The sequence below is a fragment of the Esox lucius genome, chromosome 7 (assembly GCF_011004845.1).
Source record: "Esox lucius isolate fEsoLuc1 chromosome 7, fEsoLuc1.pri, whole genome shotgun sequence".
NCBI classification, from domain to species: Eukaryota; Metazoa; Chordata; class Actinopteri; order Esociformes; family Esocidae; genus Esox; species Esox lucius.
This window is the reverse complement of record NC_047575.1, coordinates 50,587,713-50,607,412: the sequence shown is the minus strand read 5'-3', so window position 1 is coordinate 50,607,412 and position 19,700 is coordinate 50,587,713. Positions and strand designations below refer to the sequence as shown.

Here is a 19,700-nt window from a genome sequence, read left to right as displayed (position 1 = left end):
GCTTTTTGCAGATGATGTGGTCCTGATGGCATCATCGGTCTGTGACCTTCAGCAGTCACTGGACCGGTTCGCAGCCGAGTGCGAAGCGGTTGGGATGAGGATTAGCACCCCTAAATCTGAGGTCATGGTTCTCAGCAGGAAACCGATGGAGTGCCTCCTCCAGGTAGGGAATGAGGCGTTACCCCAAGTAAAGCAGTTCAAGTATCTCAGGATCTTGTTTGCGAGTAAGGGGACAATGGAGCGGGAGATTGCCCGGAGAATCGGAGCAGCAGGGGCGGTATTGCATTCGCTTTACCACACCGTTGTGACGAAAAGAGAGCTGAGCCGGAAGGCAAAGCTCTTGATATACCGGTCAATTTTCGTTCCTACCCTCACCTATGGTCATGAAGGCTGGGTCATGACCAAAAGAACAAGATCGCGAGTACAAGCGGCTGAAATGGGTTTTCTCAGAAGGGTGGCTGGCTTCTCCCTTAGGGATAGGGTGAGAAGCTCAGCCATCCGTGAGGAACTTGGAGTAGAGCCCCTGCTCCGTTGCATCGAAAGGAGCCAGTTGAAGTGGTTCGGGCATCTGGTAAGGATGCCCCCAGGACGTCTCCCTAGGGAGGGGTTCCAGGCACGTCCAGCTGGGAGGAGACCTCGGGGTAGGCCCAGGACAGGCCCAGTCAGAGCTGGCATATGTGGCTCGGGAAAGGGAAGTTTGGGGTCCCCTGCTGGAGCTGCTGTCCCCGCGACCCGATACCAGATAAGCGGATGAAAATGAGATGAGATAACCGTAAATCCTTTTATTTTAGGCTTACTATAACATAGCTATTGAAGGTTGAATCCAGCAAAGTTTTTGCCTATCCTGAACAAATCATTGTGCATAATTAGTTTTGTGCTCTTTTAATTTCATGGCTCAACAACATTCATTTTACTTTCATTCGTGAATGACATTGATACAATAACTATCAATATAGGTGACAATAACTGACTTTTTCATCAACTAAGAGAATTGTGGAAACCCCTCCTCTTTTACTGTGCAAGGGGGTGTGATGTATTATATATTACCCCAAAAAGCATGAACAGATGCGTAATTTGAAAATACCACCAGAAATAGTTGAAATATAGACAATTACATTACCTATTTAAAATGAACACACATAATTTTTTTTTTGCTTGGCTTTCATTTTCATTTAATTTACAAAAACATACAACATCTGTGACGTAGGCTTCTTGACGATGTACCAAAACCTAACTGTGCCAGAGCATTGTTGTTACTATGGTAACCAACCCAAACGCATGGGTATACACACGGTAGGTGGATGTTTTGTCACTTACAGGTGCCCATCTGCAGGTGCCTTAATGCATAATTTGCTTTGACTGTGGCGAGTCACGAACACCAGTCCCCTCTGTGGGAGACCGCATCGCTAACCACTACGCTATTTAACACCTGTCCCCTGTGTGGGAGACCGCATCGCTAACCACTACGCTATTTAACACCTGTCCCCTGTGTGGGAGACCGCATCGCTAACCACTACGCTATTTAACACCTGTCCCCTGTGTGGGAGACCGCATCGCTAACCACTACGCTATTTAACACCTGTCCCCTCTGTGGGAGACCGCATCGCTAACCACTACGCTATTTAACACCTGTCCCCTCTGTGGGAGACCGCATCGCTAACCACTACGCTATTTAACACCTGTCCCCTGTGTGGGAGACCGCATCGCTTACCACTACGCTATTTAACACCTGTCCCCTGTGTGGGAGACCGCATCGCTAACCACTACACTATTTAACACCTGTCCCCTCTGTGGGAGACCGCATCGCTAACCACTACACTATTTAACACCTGTCCCCTCTGTGGGAGACCGCATCGCTAACCACTACGTTATTTAATAAGGGCTACTTGCTCACTTATTCACTCAGTAAGAGACATTCATGCCCAATCCCAATTTCCACGCTCACAGACTCAAAAACTTTGAAGCGTGTTCTCGCTAAGTCTGTTAGGGTTGTCCCACTGTCAAATCGTCAAGCGTGTCTTGCAGACATTTTGAGCCCTTTTTGCACCCTTTTCATAAGTCCGCATTTAATACATAGAATACATGAAATCAAAGGAATGCAATCACTATTACACACCTAGTTTATTCAAATAATTATTTCACCTTCTCTCTCCTCCCTCCCCCATCCTCCCTTCTCTCCTCCCTCCTCCATCCTCCCTTCTCTCCTCCCTCCTCCATCCTCCCTTCTCTCCTCCCTCCTCCATCCACCCTTTTCTCTCCTCCCTCCCCCATCCACCCTTCTCTCCTCCCTCCCCCATCCTCCCTTCTCTCCTCCCTCCTCCATCCTCCCTTCTCTCCTCCCTCCTCCATCCACCCTTTTCTCTCCTCCCTCCCCCATCCACCCTTCTCTCCTCCCTCCCCCATCCTCCCTTCTCTCCTCCCTCCTCCATCCACCTTTTTCTCTCCTCCCTCCTCCATCCACCTTTTTCTCTCCTCCCTCCCCCATCCACCCTTCTCTCCTCCCTCCCCCATCCACCCTTCTCTCCTCCCTCCCCCATCCTCCCTTCTCTCCTCCCTCCCACATCCACTCTTCTCTCTCCTCCCCCCATCTTTTCATCCTGGCCCTTTTTGTTTCCTAGGGTACCCTATGCCCCCCAATGTGACCCTGGTCCGGCTGGTGTACAGGAGTCGACAGCGTCTTCAGGTGGAGTTGGAGTGGCAGATAAAGGGAGAGGGTGAAGGAGGAGAGGGAGGAGGGCTGACTGGATTTATCCTGGAGCGTAGACTTTCCACGGCACTGGGGAGGAGAGGAGAGGGGGAAGATGATACAACTACAGCCCCTGCTGAGCAACAGGTGAGTCCAGGAGACCAAGCCCAATCAGTACATTGCCTTTCATTGATATTAATTAAATAGTGGTTATTGAATAGTAATATATTCCTGCTGAGCAACAGGTGAGTCCAGGAGACCAGGCCCAACCATCATGCAGGATGGGATCCTGCTGGTAATAAAACTAGTCAATACATTATGCAGGTTAAAGCCTCTTCAGGAGCATCTGTCTAGAAAATGGTGCAATTTACCTTCTCATCTGTATCTGCCTAGTCTTTCATCTCAATAGGGACCAATACAAAACAATGGAAGTTTGTTCAGGGCTGCAAGTTGTTACGGATAGGAGTGTCTGTGAAATTACTTTAAATATATAGTTATATACAGTGGATATAAAAAGTATTTTAATGTGACCTATAATGTGAACAATTCAATTGAAAAACAAACTGAAATCTTTGAGGGGAAAAATTAAAACCTTACAATAACCTACCTTTCCAGGTGGGAGAGGGAGTTGTGTTGTCAGGGCGTTGGCGACGTCCTTAGATCTATTGGGATGTTATGCGAATTGAAAGGTGTCCAAGGTGTCAGGAAGGGTGGAGCAGAAGTGAGTTCTGACCAGCCGCACTTCATGATGGTGGAGGTCAGTGTTACAGGGTGGTAGTCATTCACTTCATGATGGTGGAGGTCAGTGCTACAGGGTGGTAGTCATTCACTTCATGATGGTGGAGGTCAGTGTTACAGGGTGGTAGTCATTCACTTCATGATGGTGGAGGTCAGTGTTACAGGGTGGTTGTCATTCACTTCATGATGGTGGAGGTCAGTGCTACAGGGTGGTAGTCATTCACTACATGATGGTGGAGGTCAGTGTTACAGGGTGGTAGTCATTCACTACATGATGATGGAGGTCAGTGTTACAGGGAGGTAGTCATTCACTTCATGATGGTGGAGGTCAGTGTTACAGGGTGGTAGTCATTCACTACATGATGGTGGAGGTCAGTGTTACAGGGCGGTAGTCATTCACTTCATGATGGTGGAGGTCAGTGTAACAGGGTGGTAGTCATTCACTACATGATGGTGGAGGTCAGTGTTACAGGGTGGTAGTCATTCACTTCATGATGGTGGAGGTCAGTGTTACAGGGTGGTAGTCACTCACTTCATGATGGTGGAGGTCAGTGTTACAGGGTGGTAGTCATTCACTTCATGATGGTGGAGGTCAGTGTTACAGGGTGGTAGTCATTCACTTCATGATGGTGGAGGTCAGTGTTACAGGGTGGTAGTCATTCACTTCATGATGGTGGAGGTCAGTGTTACAGGGTGGTAGTCATTCACTACATGATGATGGAGGTCAGTGTTACAGGGTGGTAGTCATTCACTACATGATGGTGGAGGTCAGTGTTACAGGGTGGTAGTCATTCACTTCATGATGGTGGAGGTCAGTGTTACAGGGTGGTAGTCATTCACTTCATGATGGTGGAGGTCAGTGTTACAGGGTGGTAGTCATTCACTACATGATGGTGGAGGTCAGTGCTACAGGGTGGTAGTCATTCACTACATGATGGTGGAGGTCAGTGTTACAGGGTGGTAGTCATTCACTTCATGATGGTGGAGGTCAGTGTTACAGGGTGGTAGTCATTCACTTCATGATGGTGGAGGTCAGTGCTACAGGGTGGTAGTCATTCACTACATGATGGTGGAGGTCAGTGCTACAGGGTGGTAGTCATTCACTTCATGATGGTGGAGGTCAGTGTTACAGGGTGGTAGTCATTCACTACATGATGGTGGAGGTCAGTGTTACAGGGTGGTAGTCATTCACTACATGATGGTGGAGGTCAGTGCTACAGGGTGGTAGTCATTCACTACATGATGGTGGAGGTCAGTGTTACAGGGTGGTAGTCATTCACTACATGATGGTGGAGGTCAGTGCTACAGGGTGGTAGTCATTCACTACATGATGGTGGAGGTCAGTGCTACAGGGTGGTAGTCATTCATGATGGTGGAGGTCAGTGTTACAGGGCGGTAGTCATTCACTTCATGATGGTGGAGGTCAGTGCTACAGGGTGGTAGTTGTTCAGGCAGGTGATGGAAGGTTTCTTCAGTACCGGGACGATGGTTGTCTGTTTGAAGCAGGAGGGGACTACAGACAGAGACCGGGAGAGGTTGAATATGGAGGTGATAACCTCTGCTAGTTGGTCAGTGCATCCCCTGAGGACATGGCCTGGAATGCCATCTGGCCCTGGTGACTTCTGAGGGTTCACTTTTTTAAAGACTCTGCTCACGTCAGCCGTGGTTAGGAATAGAGTGTAGTCGTACTGGTCATCAGCAAGCCTCACTGAAGGAATTGTGTTGGTCACCTCAAACCATGTAAAGAAGGAGTTGAGCATAGAAGGTGTTGAGCGTAGAAGGTGTTGAGCGTAGAAGGTGTTGAGCATAGAAGGTGTTGAGCTCATCAGCAAGAGAGGCAGCGGGACAAGCAAGTGAGATAAATGTGTTAGTTTTGTTGCCTCTAAAGTCATGATCAGGTTTCCAGTACTTCTTTCCCAAAGATAATCAACTGACCCTAATATCAGGAATGAATGATCATTCTAGAACAAATCTGTAGCAATCAGAAACAGGTATTTCCCAGTGGTATAAATACATATCTAAACTGGGTGCATTGAATCAACAGCCAAGGAATTGTATGAATAATAATAATAATAATAACTTCATTTGTATAGCACTTTTTAAGTACAATTCCACAAAGTACTTTACACACATAAAAAAAAGAAATAGATTAAAATAATGATTAAATATAAAAATATACTCTTTTTTTTTAAAGGTAAAGGAAGTAAAAAGAATAAAGGCATTATGAAGGCGATTGTGTAATACACACGAAAAGCTGAAGCTGTTGTTGAAAGAAATATTTAGTGTAATACAGTTGTGCTCATAAGTTTGCATACCCTGGCAGAAATTGTGACATTTGTGCATTGATTTTGAAAATATGACTGATCATGCAAATGTTTTTTATTTCATTTAGGGATAGTGATCATATGAAGCCATTTATTATCACATAGTTGTTTGGCTCTGTTCTAATCATAATAACAGAAATTCCCCAAATAGCCCTGATCAAAATGTACATACCCTTGAACGTTTGGCCTTCTTATGATCTTCTTGATGCTTTGGGAAACCGGACCCATGAGAGTACACAGGTTTTAAAGTCAATTTGCGAATTGTCATGAGATGCATTCTTCTACCATACTCTACTTCAAAACCATGATCTAACCAATTAGCTGTGCTTTGTATTATATAATTTCTTATGATCATTGAAGCATTTAAACAAATAGTATTTAATTCTGTGTAGTCTATTATTGTTTCTTTATAAAAACACATCATAATTATAGCAGTGATAAAGACACAACTGGAGACATTTTGCTTTTAAATTAAACCTGTTCGGAGCTGTAATGTTATGAACATGGTAAACATTGTTTGCTTGCTTTGGAATAGTGCAATCACAGATTGATGCAAACTACCGCATGCCAACGCAATACCAGATCAGACCAGATCTTACCGCAATAAAAAAAACGCTGTAATTAGATGAACGACATCTGAACACTTTACACAGTATTGTAAAAGGAGAGGTGATGCAGTAATAAACATGCCCCTGTCTCAACTTTTTTGAAATGTGTTGCTGGCATCAAATTCAGAATGAGCATCTATTTTTCAAAATTTTCAAATTCTCAGTTTCAACTATTAATATCTTTGTACTATTTTCTATTAAATATAGGGATAAATGCATTCAGTTTTCATTTGCATTTTACGCAGGGTCCCAACATTCTTGGAAACAGGGTTATTGTTTGAGATATCACTATAATGAAATAATTTTTTATCTTTCTTAAGTGGTACCAATATATTTTAATATATTTGTAGGATAAGCAATAAATCATTTATTTTCACAGCTTTGTGAAGCTTTGCTTCATTCTATGATACACCAAAGGCATGCAAATATACATGATGAAATAGCTTTTAATTGCATCACTTTTCAGGAGGAATGAAGCATTATTCCAATGAGCTGTAAGGTCATCTAACATATTTGAGCAAGTCTGTATATTTTTGCAGGAGCTGTTAGATGAGAAGAGGAGTAGTTCCTCTCCTTGGCAGCAGGTGGCGGTGTTGGGAGCTGTAGAGAGGGCTCACACGATGGGCAACATGACCCCAACAGACACCTACCAGATACGCATCACAGCTGTCAATCACAGAACCCTTGGACACCCCTCCCCCCCCAAAACACCAGGTGAGGAAGACATTATTACTACTATTATTATATTAGAGGGACATGCCCTATATGAGAGAGCATGGCCCTCCACATGTCCTGAAAACCCCAGAACATCATAGGGATTGGGGTTCGCCTCTAACAGGATTGAAAAGGAGATGAGGAGAATGGGAAGAATCAGGAATAGAGAAAATGAGAAACAGACGGACAGGTCCCTGATTGGCTATTTGTTTTATGATATTGCCATGATACTTCTTGTTGACAGACTGATATGAGATTAACTCTAATTTGTTTCCATTTGCTTTTTTTTTCTGTCAGGTGAAACACATACAGAAAAAGACAAAACACACACACACAACTCTACCTCTCTTTTGTCTCTTTGTCCATTATTACTCTTCCTTTCATTGCTTCCTAGCATTTCCTTCTTTAGTTATATTTCTGTCTAATAACTGTTTTGTCTTGGTGGAGAGGAGAGGGGAAGGAGAAGAGAGAAGAGGAGAGATGTTGAAGGAGAAGGGGGAGAGGTGGATGGAGAGGAGAAAGGGGGAAGAGACATGTGGAAGATTAGAGATTGCTAAGGATTTTGGTAGCTCCTTTCACAGTATCATACAGTAATATTGTCAGAATGGACAAGTAATTAAATCACAAAAATCACAATATGGAACAAATAGCTTACAGTGACCAGAACACTTAGTCTACCCTGACCAGAACATTTAGTCTACCCTGACCAGAACACTTAGTCTACCCTGACCAGAACATTTAGTCTACCCTGACCAGAACACTTAGTCTACCCTGACCAGAACATTTAGTCTACCCTGACCAGAACATTTAGTCCACCCTGACCAGAACACTTAGTCTATTTTGACCAGAACATTTAGTCTACAGTGACCAGAACACTTAGTCTACAGTGACCAGAACATTTAGTCTACAGTGACCAGAACATTTAGTCCACCCTGACCAGAACACTTAGTCCACCCTGACCAGAACACTTAGTCTACCCTGACCAGAACATTTAGTCCACCCTGACCAGAACACTTAGTCCACCCTGACCAGAACATTTAGTCCACCCTGACCAGAACACTTAGTCTACAGTGACCAGAACATTTAGTCCACCCTGATCAATTTGTTTACCCAGTGTGTATGCTGTTTGCTCCCAGTTTCTGCAAAACACATGATGAAAGTATGATCTTAGTACTGAATTCAGCGCTGCCAGAAGCCAAAATCACATTTGTTGAATATTTTTGCACATTATTGAGTTATTTTCGGAGTTATGGCATATAGGTTTAGGTTGCTTAAGGAAAGAGAATGCATGACAATCTGTATTTGTTTGTTGAGTGGAAGCAAACATGCATCACACTGAGTAGAACGTTTAAAATGGTTTATTTAAAATTATTTCCAACTGGGGCGCTCAAAACAAAGAAACAAACACTTGTTTATTTTAATTGTGCAGTTGATTGAAATTCAATTGATGTGTGCTTTACTTAAATTACAAACATCCACTTAAATGACAGTTATAAACCGCTAGATAGAAATCCATTATTTCAGAAATGTTTGTACATTTATATTAAGTAAATCAGTTGGTTAGATGAAATGAGCTGGTTGACACTGGCCAATTGTTATTTACTATTTCAATTGAAATGGTTATAATTATCTGACTGGAATGAAGATTCATCTCCCCCTTTGAATGAATGTGTGTCTCTAAAATATGTTGCAGCGGATCCTCCCTTTAATGCGTACCCTGCTGTGATTGGAGCAGCCATTGGAGGAATGCTCATTGCTGCCATAGCAACCATTCTTCTGTTCATGTACATCATCCGCAACCGCAACAACAACCCTCGTATGTGTACACACACGTTACACCCAAAACTACATTACACACACCTCCACACATTACACACACATCTCCACACATTACACACCTCCACATATTACACACACACCTCCACACATTACACACACACCTCCACATATTACACACACACCTCCACACATTACACACACACACGTCCACACATTACACACCTCCACACATTACACACACACACCTCCACACATTACACACACACCTCCACATATTACACACACACACCTCCACACATTACACACCTCCACATATTACACACACACCTCCACACATTACACACACACCTCCACATATTACACACACACCTCCACACATTACACACACACCTCCACACATTACACACACATCTCCACACATTACACACCTCCACATATTACACACACACCTCCACACATTACACACACACCTCCACATATTACACACACACCTCCACACATTACACACACACGTCCACACATTACACACCTCCACACATTACACACACACACCTCCACACATTACACACACACCTCCACATATTACACACACACACCTCCACACATTACACACCTCCACATATTACACACACACCTCCACACATTACACACACACCTCCACATATTACACACACACCTCCACATATTACACACACACCTCCACACATTACACACACACCTCCACACATTACACACACATCTCCACACATTACACACCTCCACATATTACACACACACCTCCACACATTACACACACACCTCCACATATTACACACACACCTCCACACATTACACACACACCTCCACACATTACACACACATCTCCACACATTACACACCTCCACATATTACACACACACCTCCACACATTACACACACACACCTCCACACATTACTTACACACCTCCACACATTACACACACACACGTCCACACATTACACACCTCCACACATTACACACACACACCTCCACACATTACACACACACACCTCCACACATTACACACCTCCACACATTACACACACACATGTCCACACATTACACACACACACCTCCACATACACACACACGTCCACATACACACACACACACCTCCATACATTACACACACCACCACACTATACACACACACACCTTCACACATTACACACACATCTCCACACTTTACACACACCCCTCCACACGTTACACACACCACCACACTTTACACACACACACCCCTCCACACATTACACACCCCTCCACACATTACACACACCTCCACACATTACACACACACCTCCACACATTACACACACACCTCCACACATTACACACACACAACTTCACACATTACACACACCTCCACACGTTACACACACCTCCACACATTACACACCCCTCCACACATTACACACACCTCCACACATTACACACACACCTCCACACATTACACACACACCTCCACACATTACACACACACAACTTCACACATTACACACACCTCCACACGTTACACACACCTCCACACATTACACACACACCTCCACCCATTACACACACACCTCCACCCATTACACACACACAACTTCACACATTACACACACCTCCACACATTACACACACACCCCTCCACACATTACACACACCACCACACTTTACACACACACACCTCCACACATTACACACACACACACACCTCCACATATACACACCTCCAAATATTACACACACACACACACCTCCACATATACACACCTCCAAATATTACACACACAAGTCCACACAATACACACACACACCTCCACATATTACACACACACACTCTATCCCCAGTTCGTTAATCCTAATTAGTATGTGAAACTGAATTCTAATGTGATACAATATTAGAACTTGTCCCATCAGTTCAACCTATGTATCGATTTGGATTGACTGGCAGGAATGGAAGGATATCTGTTTACATTGTATTTTAAATACTCTTGATACTCTTTAAAAATGTAGAATTCCAGAAATGTTTGGAAAATGGGCAGGAATTGTACACTCACCGGCCACTTCATTAGGTAACACCTTTTCAACTGCTTGTTAACGCAAATATCTTATCAGCCAATCACATGTAGACATGTAGACATGGTCAAGATGATCAGCTGAAGTTAGGGTTAGGGTTAACCCTAACCTTAACCCAAACCGAGCATCAGAATGAGGAAAAGGTGATTTAAGTGATTTTGAATGTGGTATGGTTGTTGGTGACAAGCAGGCTGGTTTGAGTATTTCAGAAAGTGCTGATCTACTGGGATTTTCCTGCACAACCATCTCTAGGGTTTACAGAGAAAGGTTGAAAGGTCAGAAAAGAGAAAATGTCCAGTGAGTGTCAGTTCTCTGGGTAAAAATGCCTTGTTGATGGCAGAGGTCAGAGGTGAATAGCCAGACTGGTTTGACAGTAACTCAAATAACCACTAGTTACAACCAAGGTATGCAGAAGAGCATCTCAGAATGCACAACACATTGAACCTTGAAGCGGATGGGCTACAACAGCAGAAGACCCCACTGGGTGCAGAGTCTACCAGTAGCATAGGCCCACCCAAATTCAACAACAAAAGATTGGGAAAAACATTGTCTGGTCTGATGGTCGATTTCTGCTGCGACATTCAGATGGTAGGGTCAGAATTTGATGTAAACATTATTAAAGCATGGATCCATTCTGCCTTGTACTAATGGTTTAGGGTGGTGGTGGTGTCATTTTTATTACAACCCTGTTTCCAACACAGTTTAAAATGGAAATAAAATGTAGAATGTAATGATTTGAAAATAATTTAAACCCTAGAATTAATAGAAAAGAGTACAAAGAAAACATGTTGAAACTGATAAATGTTATTGTTAATTGAAAAATAAATGTTGTCTCGAGACATTATTTTCTCGAGATATCTTTTATATCTCAAAAGAACTCAGTTTTGAGAAAATATGAAGAACGAAGTTGGGAAGAAATTGTAATCGTAAGAAGCAATTTACTAAGTTTTGACCCTCTACTGGCGTGGAGGCGGGGCTTTATCTTAGCCTTTCAATGCACTGTTTTCCCAATACAACCCGTGGAGAGAAGGTTAAGAATTGTATAGGCTAGGCTAAATGTGTATAATTAAACAGATTAATAAACTGTTATTCACAGGTTGCTCCGATATCACTGTTGCCATGATCACAGACATAGATATTGATGAAAGTTTAACGTGTTAAAACAGTGTTTGAACTGAACCCTGGGGGACATCCATATAGAGAATGAGACTGCACTCGTGAAGGTATCAAATTACCTTCTAATGGCCTCAGGCAAAGGTTCCGCATCCGTCCTGTTGCTTCTTGTTCTTAGTGCTGCTTTTGACACTATTGATCACTCACTTCTCTTAGAGAGACTGGAAACCCATATTGGGATACTTGGACATGTTCTAGCCTGGTTTAAATCTTATTTATCTGAAAGATATCAGTTTGTTAGTGTGGATGGCATATCCTCTGACAAGTCAAAGGTATGTTTTGGTGTTCCTCAGGGCTCGGTTCGGCAGTTTACTCAGCAACTGAGCGAGCAAGAGATTGACTCATGTTATAGTTTTTTTTTTATAGCCCAGAGAATGTGCAATAAATGTTGCCATTAAGCCCAAAAGCATCAGATTCACTCATTTTGCAGCATCATCATAACAACAGTTAGGTCTAAAGCTAGACCCAACCAAGCTGCCACAATAAACAATCCGAAAAGCCAAATGAGTAAAAAAAATAGCATTCCTATTTCAAAAGACTGAATATTTTTGCTAATTTCTAGGCAACTTATTTGCACACAAAATACTGGTTAGCTAAAATTGCCAACATCAGTAACGATAAAGTGCCAGAAATGTTGATCATGCAATGACCTATAGCCACGAGCCTGTGAAGAACAACCCACAACTGGGTGACTCTAATGCAACTCTCCTGTCTCTCCACAGGACTTCATGACATGCTGTTCGGAATGTAAGTATGGGCATGTTCACCAGGGTTACGTCTGTGTTCACCAGGGTTACGTCTGTGTTCACCAGGGTTACGTCTGTGTTCACCAGGGTTACGTCTGTGTTCACCAGGGTTACGTCTGTGTTCACAAGGGTTATGTCTGTGTGCACCAAGATTACGTCTGTGTGCACCAAGATTACGTCTGTGCACCAGGGTTACGTCTGTGTTCACCAGGGTTATGTCTGTGTGCACCAGAGCATGTGTACATTGCTGTCCGATCCCCTGAAAGTCAAACATAGGACAAGAAATAAATACTTCTTAATTCAATTGAATAACAAACGTTATTACATTAACATAGTACAAACCTATTTCCTTGTATTAAGAGACGACTGTGCCAACCATAACTCCTTCACCTCATATTGGAAAATAATGTATATATCTTTAAATTCTCCTGACCTCTCTGGGAGCCATCACCTTATCGTGGTGGAGAGGTTTGTGTGTTGCTATGAACCTGAGGGCTGTGTTGTCCGGGTCTTAGTGCTCCTGGTAGGGTTTCCCATGGCAAAGTGGTCTCAGGGGAGGAGCCAGACTAAGAATGGTTCAAAATAACCCTATGTATAAACAAGGAAGAGGAGGAGTTACCCTGCCCGGAGGAAGCCCGGGGCCCCCTTCTGGAGCCAGGCCCTCTGACAGTTGTTTGTGCATATGCCCCGAACAACAGTTCGGAGTACTTGGCCTTCTTGGAGACCCTGAATGGGGCCCTGTATGGGGCTCCAGTAGGGGACTCCATAATTCTGCTGGGGGACTTCAACGCACACGTGGGCAATGATGGAGACACCTGGAGAGGCGTGATAGGGAGGAACGGCCTCCCTGATCTGAACTCGAGTGGTCATTTGTTGTTAGAGTTCTGTGCTAGTCATGGATTATCTATAATGAACACCATGTTCGAACATAAGGATGCTCATAAGTGTACGTGGTACCAGAGCACCCTATGCCGAAGGTCGATGATTGATTTTGTGATTGTGTCATTGGACCTGAGACCGCATGTTTTGGACACTCGGGTAAAGAGAGAGGCGGAGCTGTCAACCGATCACCATCTGGTGGTGAGTTGTGTCAGGGGGTGGGGGAAGACTGTACAGACCGGGAAAACCCAAACGGGTAGTGCGGGTGAACTGGGAATGTCTGGAGGAGGCCCCCGTCTGAAAAAGATCTTCAACTCACACCTCCGGCTGAGCTTTTTTGGCATCCCTGTGGAGGTTGAGGGCATTGAATTGCCGAAGCTGCGGCAGGGAGCTGTGGTCTAAAGATCTTAGGTGCATCAAGGGGCGGTAACCCTTGAACACCCTGGCTGACACCGGTGGTCAGGGAAGCCGTCCGACTGAAGAAGGAGGCCTTCCGGGATATGTTATCCCGGAGGACTCCAGAGACGGTTGCAGTGTACCGACAGACCCGAAGGTCTGCGACCTCTGCTGTGAAAGAGGCAAAACAGCGGGTGTGGGAGGAGTTTGGGGAAGCCATGGAGAAGAACTTTCGGTCGGCACCAAGGTGTTTCTGGAAAACCGTCCGCCACCTCAGGAGGGGAAAACGGGGAACTATCCAAGCTGTGTACAGTAAGGATGGAACACTGTTGACCTCAACTGAGGAAGTAATAGGGCGATGGAAGGAACACTTTGAGGTACTCCTAAATCCCACTAACACAGCCTCTATAGTGGAGGCAGAGCTGGAGACTGATGGGGAGGCATCGTCAATCTCCATGGCAGAAGTCACTGAGGTAGTCAAACAACTCCACAGTGGCAAAGCTCCGGGGATTGACCAGATCCGTCCAGAAATGTTGAAAGCTTTGGGTGTGGAGGGGATGTCTTGGATGACACGCCTCTTCAAAATTGCGTGGAAGTCGGGGAAAGTGCCTAAGGAGTGGCGGACCAGGGTGGTGGTTCCCCTGTTCAAAAAGGGGGACCGGAGGGTGTGTGCCAATTCCAGGGGTATCACACTTCTCAGCCTCCCTGGGAAAGTCCACTCAAATGTACTGGAAAGGAGGGTTCGGCAGATAGTCGAACCTCAGATTGAAGAGGAACAATGCGGATTCCGTCCTGGTCGCGGAACCACCAACCAGCTCTTTACTCTTGCAAGGATCCTGTAGGGGGCCTGGGAATATGCCCATCCAGTCTACATGTTTTGTGGATTTGGAGAAGGCGTATGACCGGGTCCCCCGGGAGGTACTGTAGGAGGTGCTGCGGGAGTATGGGGTGAGGAGGTCCCTTTTGAGGGCTATCCAATCCCTGTACGTCCAAAGTGAGAGCTGTGTTCGGGTTGTCGGTAGTAAGTCGGACTCGTTCCAGGTGGGGGTTGTCCTCCGCCAGGGCTGTGCTTTGTCACCAATCCTGTTTGTAACTTTTATGGACAGGATATCGAGGCGTAGTCGGGATGGGTAGGGGTAGCAGTTCGGTGGGCTGGGGATCTCATCGCTGCTTTTTGCGGATGATGTGGTCCTGATGGCATCATCGGTCTGTGACCTTCAGCACTCACTGGACCGGTTCGCAGCCGGAAACTGATGGAGTGCCTCCTCTGTGTAGGGAATGAGGCGTTACCCCAAGTAAAGGAGTTCAAGTATCTTGGGGTCTTGTTCGTGAGTGAGGGGACAATGGAGCGGGAGATTGGCCGGAGAATCGGAGCAGCGGGGGCGGTATTGCATTCATTTTACCGCACCGTAGTGACGAAAAGAGAGCTGAGCTGGAAGGCAAAGCTCTCGATATACCGGTCAATTTTCGTTCCTACCCTCACCTATGGTCATGAAGGCTGGGTCATGACCGAAAGAACAAGATCGCGATTACAAGAGGCTGAAATGGGTTTTCTCAGAAGGGTGGCTGGCTTCTCCCTTAGGGATAGGGTGAGAAGCTCAGCCATCCGTGAGGAACTCGGAGTAGAGCTGCTGCTCCTTTGAGTCGAAAGGAGCCAGTTGAGGTGGTTCAGGCATCTGGTAAGGTTGGCTCCAGGATGTCTCCCTAGACCTGATTCAACATATGTTGCCATCCAGACCATGTCTTTTTTAGGGAAGGCCTTGCTCATTCCAGCTAGACAATGCCAAACCACATTCTGCATGTATTTAACCGTGTAAGCACTAGACGAATGCACCACCACATTGTCAAGGTAAGCGTTACAATTTTGCACATCCCCTAACACATTGTTAACCAGACGCTGTTAAGAGCACCTCCTGGAGGAGGGAACGCAACACCCCGGCACACGGGAACACCCTGTGGATTGGGAAGATGGAATGGGGTCGTAGGTGCGGGATGACAGAAACGAGTGCATCGTACAGAGAATTTATTATCCCAAAGCACCGAAAGCAAAGAAAGTTAAAGTTAAAGGAACCCCTCTCCTATCTTACATGCCTATGTGCTACTTACCTAATTAAGCACCAACTGGCACGCTAACCAAAATACAGGGGTTGGTACACCCAGATCTTACCTAGTGTGTATTGACATTCAGAGAATGATGGGTAATGTATGCCGTGGGCCTCTTGCCTACACACTCCCACGATGTGTTCCCATTCCCCCCTGGGAACAAATGGAAACAGTATCAAAAATCTAAACAGAATAGGTAACAAACAGACCAAAAACAAAACTCCCACAGGTACCAACAAACATGGGATACAAAAAACACAACACCATGCAAGGGCAGAGTGCTCCAGGGAGGAAAACAGGGCTCTTACAGCTAAGGATTATGGGATTGGTTGATGAGAACTGGATCCAGCTGGGTGCAATAACAGAAGGAAGTGGTCATTGAACGGGAGGGAGTGGTCATTGAACGGGAGGGAGTGGTCATTGAAGAGTGGGAGATGTGCATGAATGGCACCTTCAAAGAACAGAACACCCACACGTACCAAGACACAGCAACACAGATCTGGGAAACGTAACACAAACACACAAACTGGGGGATGGTACACGCCCATCCAAAAAACACAAACCTCTAGTTTGAGACAAAGAAATCCAAAACGCATCCCCAGTTATTATGCACGTGAGAGAGCATTGGCGACAACATTCGCAGAACCCTTCAAATACTGGATCCTTAAATTGTAACCCTGAACAATCAGAGCCCATCATATAAGGCGGCGATTCTGATTGTACTGGAGAAGATGATCCAGTCCCTTGTCATCTTCCTGCAGACAAATTGCACCCACCCCCACCATATTGGCTTCTACCTCCAACTCAAAAGGCTTGTCAAAGTTGGGGGCATCAAGCGCTGGGGCATTACAGAGAAGTGGACTCAAAACATAGTGACATTCCTGGGAAACTGCGCATCTGGCAGCAAATCGTGGGAGCAGGGAAAGCAACCATTGCTTCCACCTCGCCAGTTATGGGGCACACCTGACCGCGTCCCACCTGCTTCCCTTAGTAGGCTCCGTAGTAAAACAGTCCAGGTGCTAAACTGGCCAGCCTGCAGTCCAGACCTGTCACCTATAGAAAACATTTGGTGCATTATGAAATGAAAATTTTTACAAAGGAGACCCCAAACTTTTGAGCAGCTGAAAACCTATTTCAAACTAGAATGTGAAAACATTTCACTTTCAAAACTACATCAATTGGTCTCCTCAGTTCCCAAATGCTTACAGAGTATTGTTAAAAGAAGAGATGATGCAACACAGTGGTGAACATGCCCCTGTCCCAACTTTTTTTAAATGTGTTGCAGGAATTAAATTCAAAATGGGCATATATATTTCATACTATAACATTTCTCTGGTTCAACATTTGATATGTTGTCTTGGTATTATCAATGTTTATGGTATTTCATTTAAATTTATGGATACAATTATTTCCTTATCATTGCATTCTGTTTTTATTTGTATTATAGCAGTCTCCCAACTTTTTTGGAAACAGGGTTGTAGTGTCTTGTATGGTGAAAATCACATGTTGAAATGTGTTTGCATATAATTTAACCCCCAATTTTCAGCCATATTCAGTGTATTTTACATTTTAATATTTAAAATGTGTATATTTGTGTGTAACGAGTATATACGTGTGTGTAATTGTTAGGTCACACAGCCAGTCAAGGGAGAACATTAACTTCCCTGATGATGAGGTGGTGGGAGGAGCTGACAGAGAGGGAGGAGCTACTGAACATAGTCCATCGCCCAGCCAAGGTACCCTAAATAAGCATTATCAGTGTTTCTCTCCAGTACCCACAGCAGAACATGTTGTAGTACCTGACAAACATACCTGTTTCAAAACATAGGAGAACTATTAATTAGCTCTTAAAAATAAACAGATGAGGAACATTATGACCACTTACAGGTGAAGCAAATAATTTTGATCATCTCCTAACCAGGGCACATGTCAAGGTCTGAGTAGATGGTAAGCGAACAATCTGTACTTGTAATCAACATCTTGGATGCAGGAGAAATGGGCAGAGGTATAGACCTGAGCGACTTTGATAAGGGCCAAATTGTTATGGCCAGAAGACTGGGTCAGAGAATTTATAAAACTGCGAGGCTTGTGGGGTGCTCCCGGTCAGCAGTGGTGAGTACCTACTGACAGTGGTCTGAGGAGAGACAAACCACAAAACGGCGACAGGATGTTGGGTGCCCAGGGCTCATCGATTCGCGAGAACAACAAATTCTATCCCGTCTGGTCCAAACCGACACAAGGTCTACTGTGGCACAAGTCCCAGAGAATTTGAATGATGGTTACAGGAGGAATGTGTCACAACACACAATGCATTGCACCCTGCGGTGAATGGGGGTGCGTAGCTGCAGACCGGTCAGAGTCCCCTTGATGACCCCTGTCCACCTTCAAAAGTGCCAAGAATGGGCACCCATGCATCAGAACTGGATCTTGGAGCAGTGGAAGGTTTTCTTTCACATCACGTGAACATATGTGTATGACGTTTCCCTGGGGAAGTGTCTGGTGGAGGCAGTGTGATGCTCTGGGCAATGTTCTGCAATGTTCTCCGTGGGTTCAGGCATTCATGTGGATGTTACTTTGATACGTGCCACCTACCTGAACACTGTTGCAGACCAGGTCCACCCCTTCATGGATGACGACGACATCACGATTTCAAAGACGATGTTTGAACTTGCTGGTGCTCAACTCTGCAGCACTGTGATTAACACTCATAAAATGACAGAAGGCCTATTCCCTTAGAAACGTACATATTCAAAACAGCTGTGGTGAACTACTCCCCTGAATCCGCCCCAAGGTTTTATGCTGCTATATTATTGTGCCGGGGGAGTAGGGTCAGTTCTTCTCCATTGGAATCCTTGTTAATCTATGGAATGTGCTCTCAAAATATTATTGCTCTGTTTAAACTGAGGAGGATATGAAGTCTTGGACACCTCAGGACAACCAGGCTTGAAGGTCTCATAGCTGTCCCTGTCCAAAGCCCTTTTATTAGTCAAATAATTTGATTGATTTAACTAATGCATGACAACAATGTAAAATAAAGTTGCAAGCAGCAATATAGCGGTCCTAGCTATAAGAATGCTATATGAGAATAGGCCTCATAGGCCTGACAGGTCTCATTGGCCTGGTATCTGTTTGTGATCAGGACCATTTAAAGTGATTTTCTCATTAAGTGCCCCCAAATGGCCAAGTTGTGCCACAAACGCCAATGTGCTTAGCCAACCTAACCCAAATTTCAAGCATTTTGAAAGCCTTTGATTCATAGCTTGAACTTTACTGACCGGCAGCGGTCACATAGTGTGTACTACTGACTCCATTGCAATACAACAACCTGTTGCACTCATTCAACAGGCCAAGTTTGGTTGAATTACACCGCTCCAAAAAATTAAGGAAACTCATAAATCACACAAAACAGAATGTTTTGGCACATCTGTCTGCGTGTGTGTGTAATTTACATTTAACAGAGAAAAACAACTT

At 44.7% G+C, this 19,700-nt stretch overlaps 1 protein-coding gene across 1 annotated transcript in view; it reads left to right on the top strand.

Annotated features, from left to right (window-relative positions):
* Positions 1-19,700, top strand: part of LOC109615424 (V-set and immunoglobulin domain-containing protein 10-like 2) — a 41,018-nt gene that overhangs the window by 20,674 nt on the left and 644 nt on the right. Inside the window, exons 11-15 of the mRNA XM_034293027.1 lie at positions 2,619-2,833; positions 6,896-7,070; positions 8,764-8,886; positions 12,828-12,852; positions 17,859-17,965. Coding sequence (XP_034148918.1) covers positions 2,619-2,833; positions 6,896-7,070; positions 8,764-8,886; positions 12,828-12,852; positions 17,859-17,965 — 645 coding nt within the window. The remainder of the gene's footprint in view (positions 1-2,618; positions 2,834-6,895; positions 7,071-8,763; positions 8,887-12,827; positions 12,853-17,858; positions 17,966-19,700) is intronic.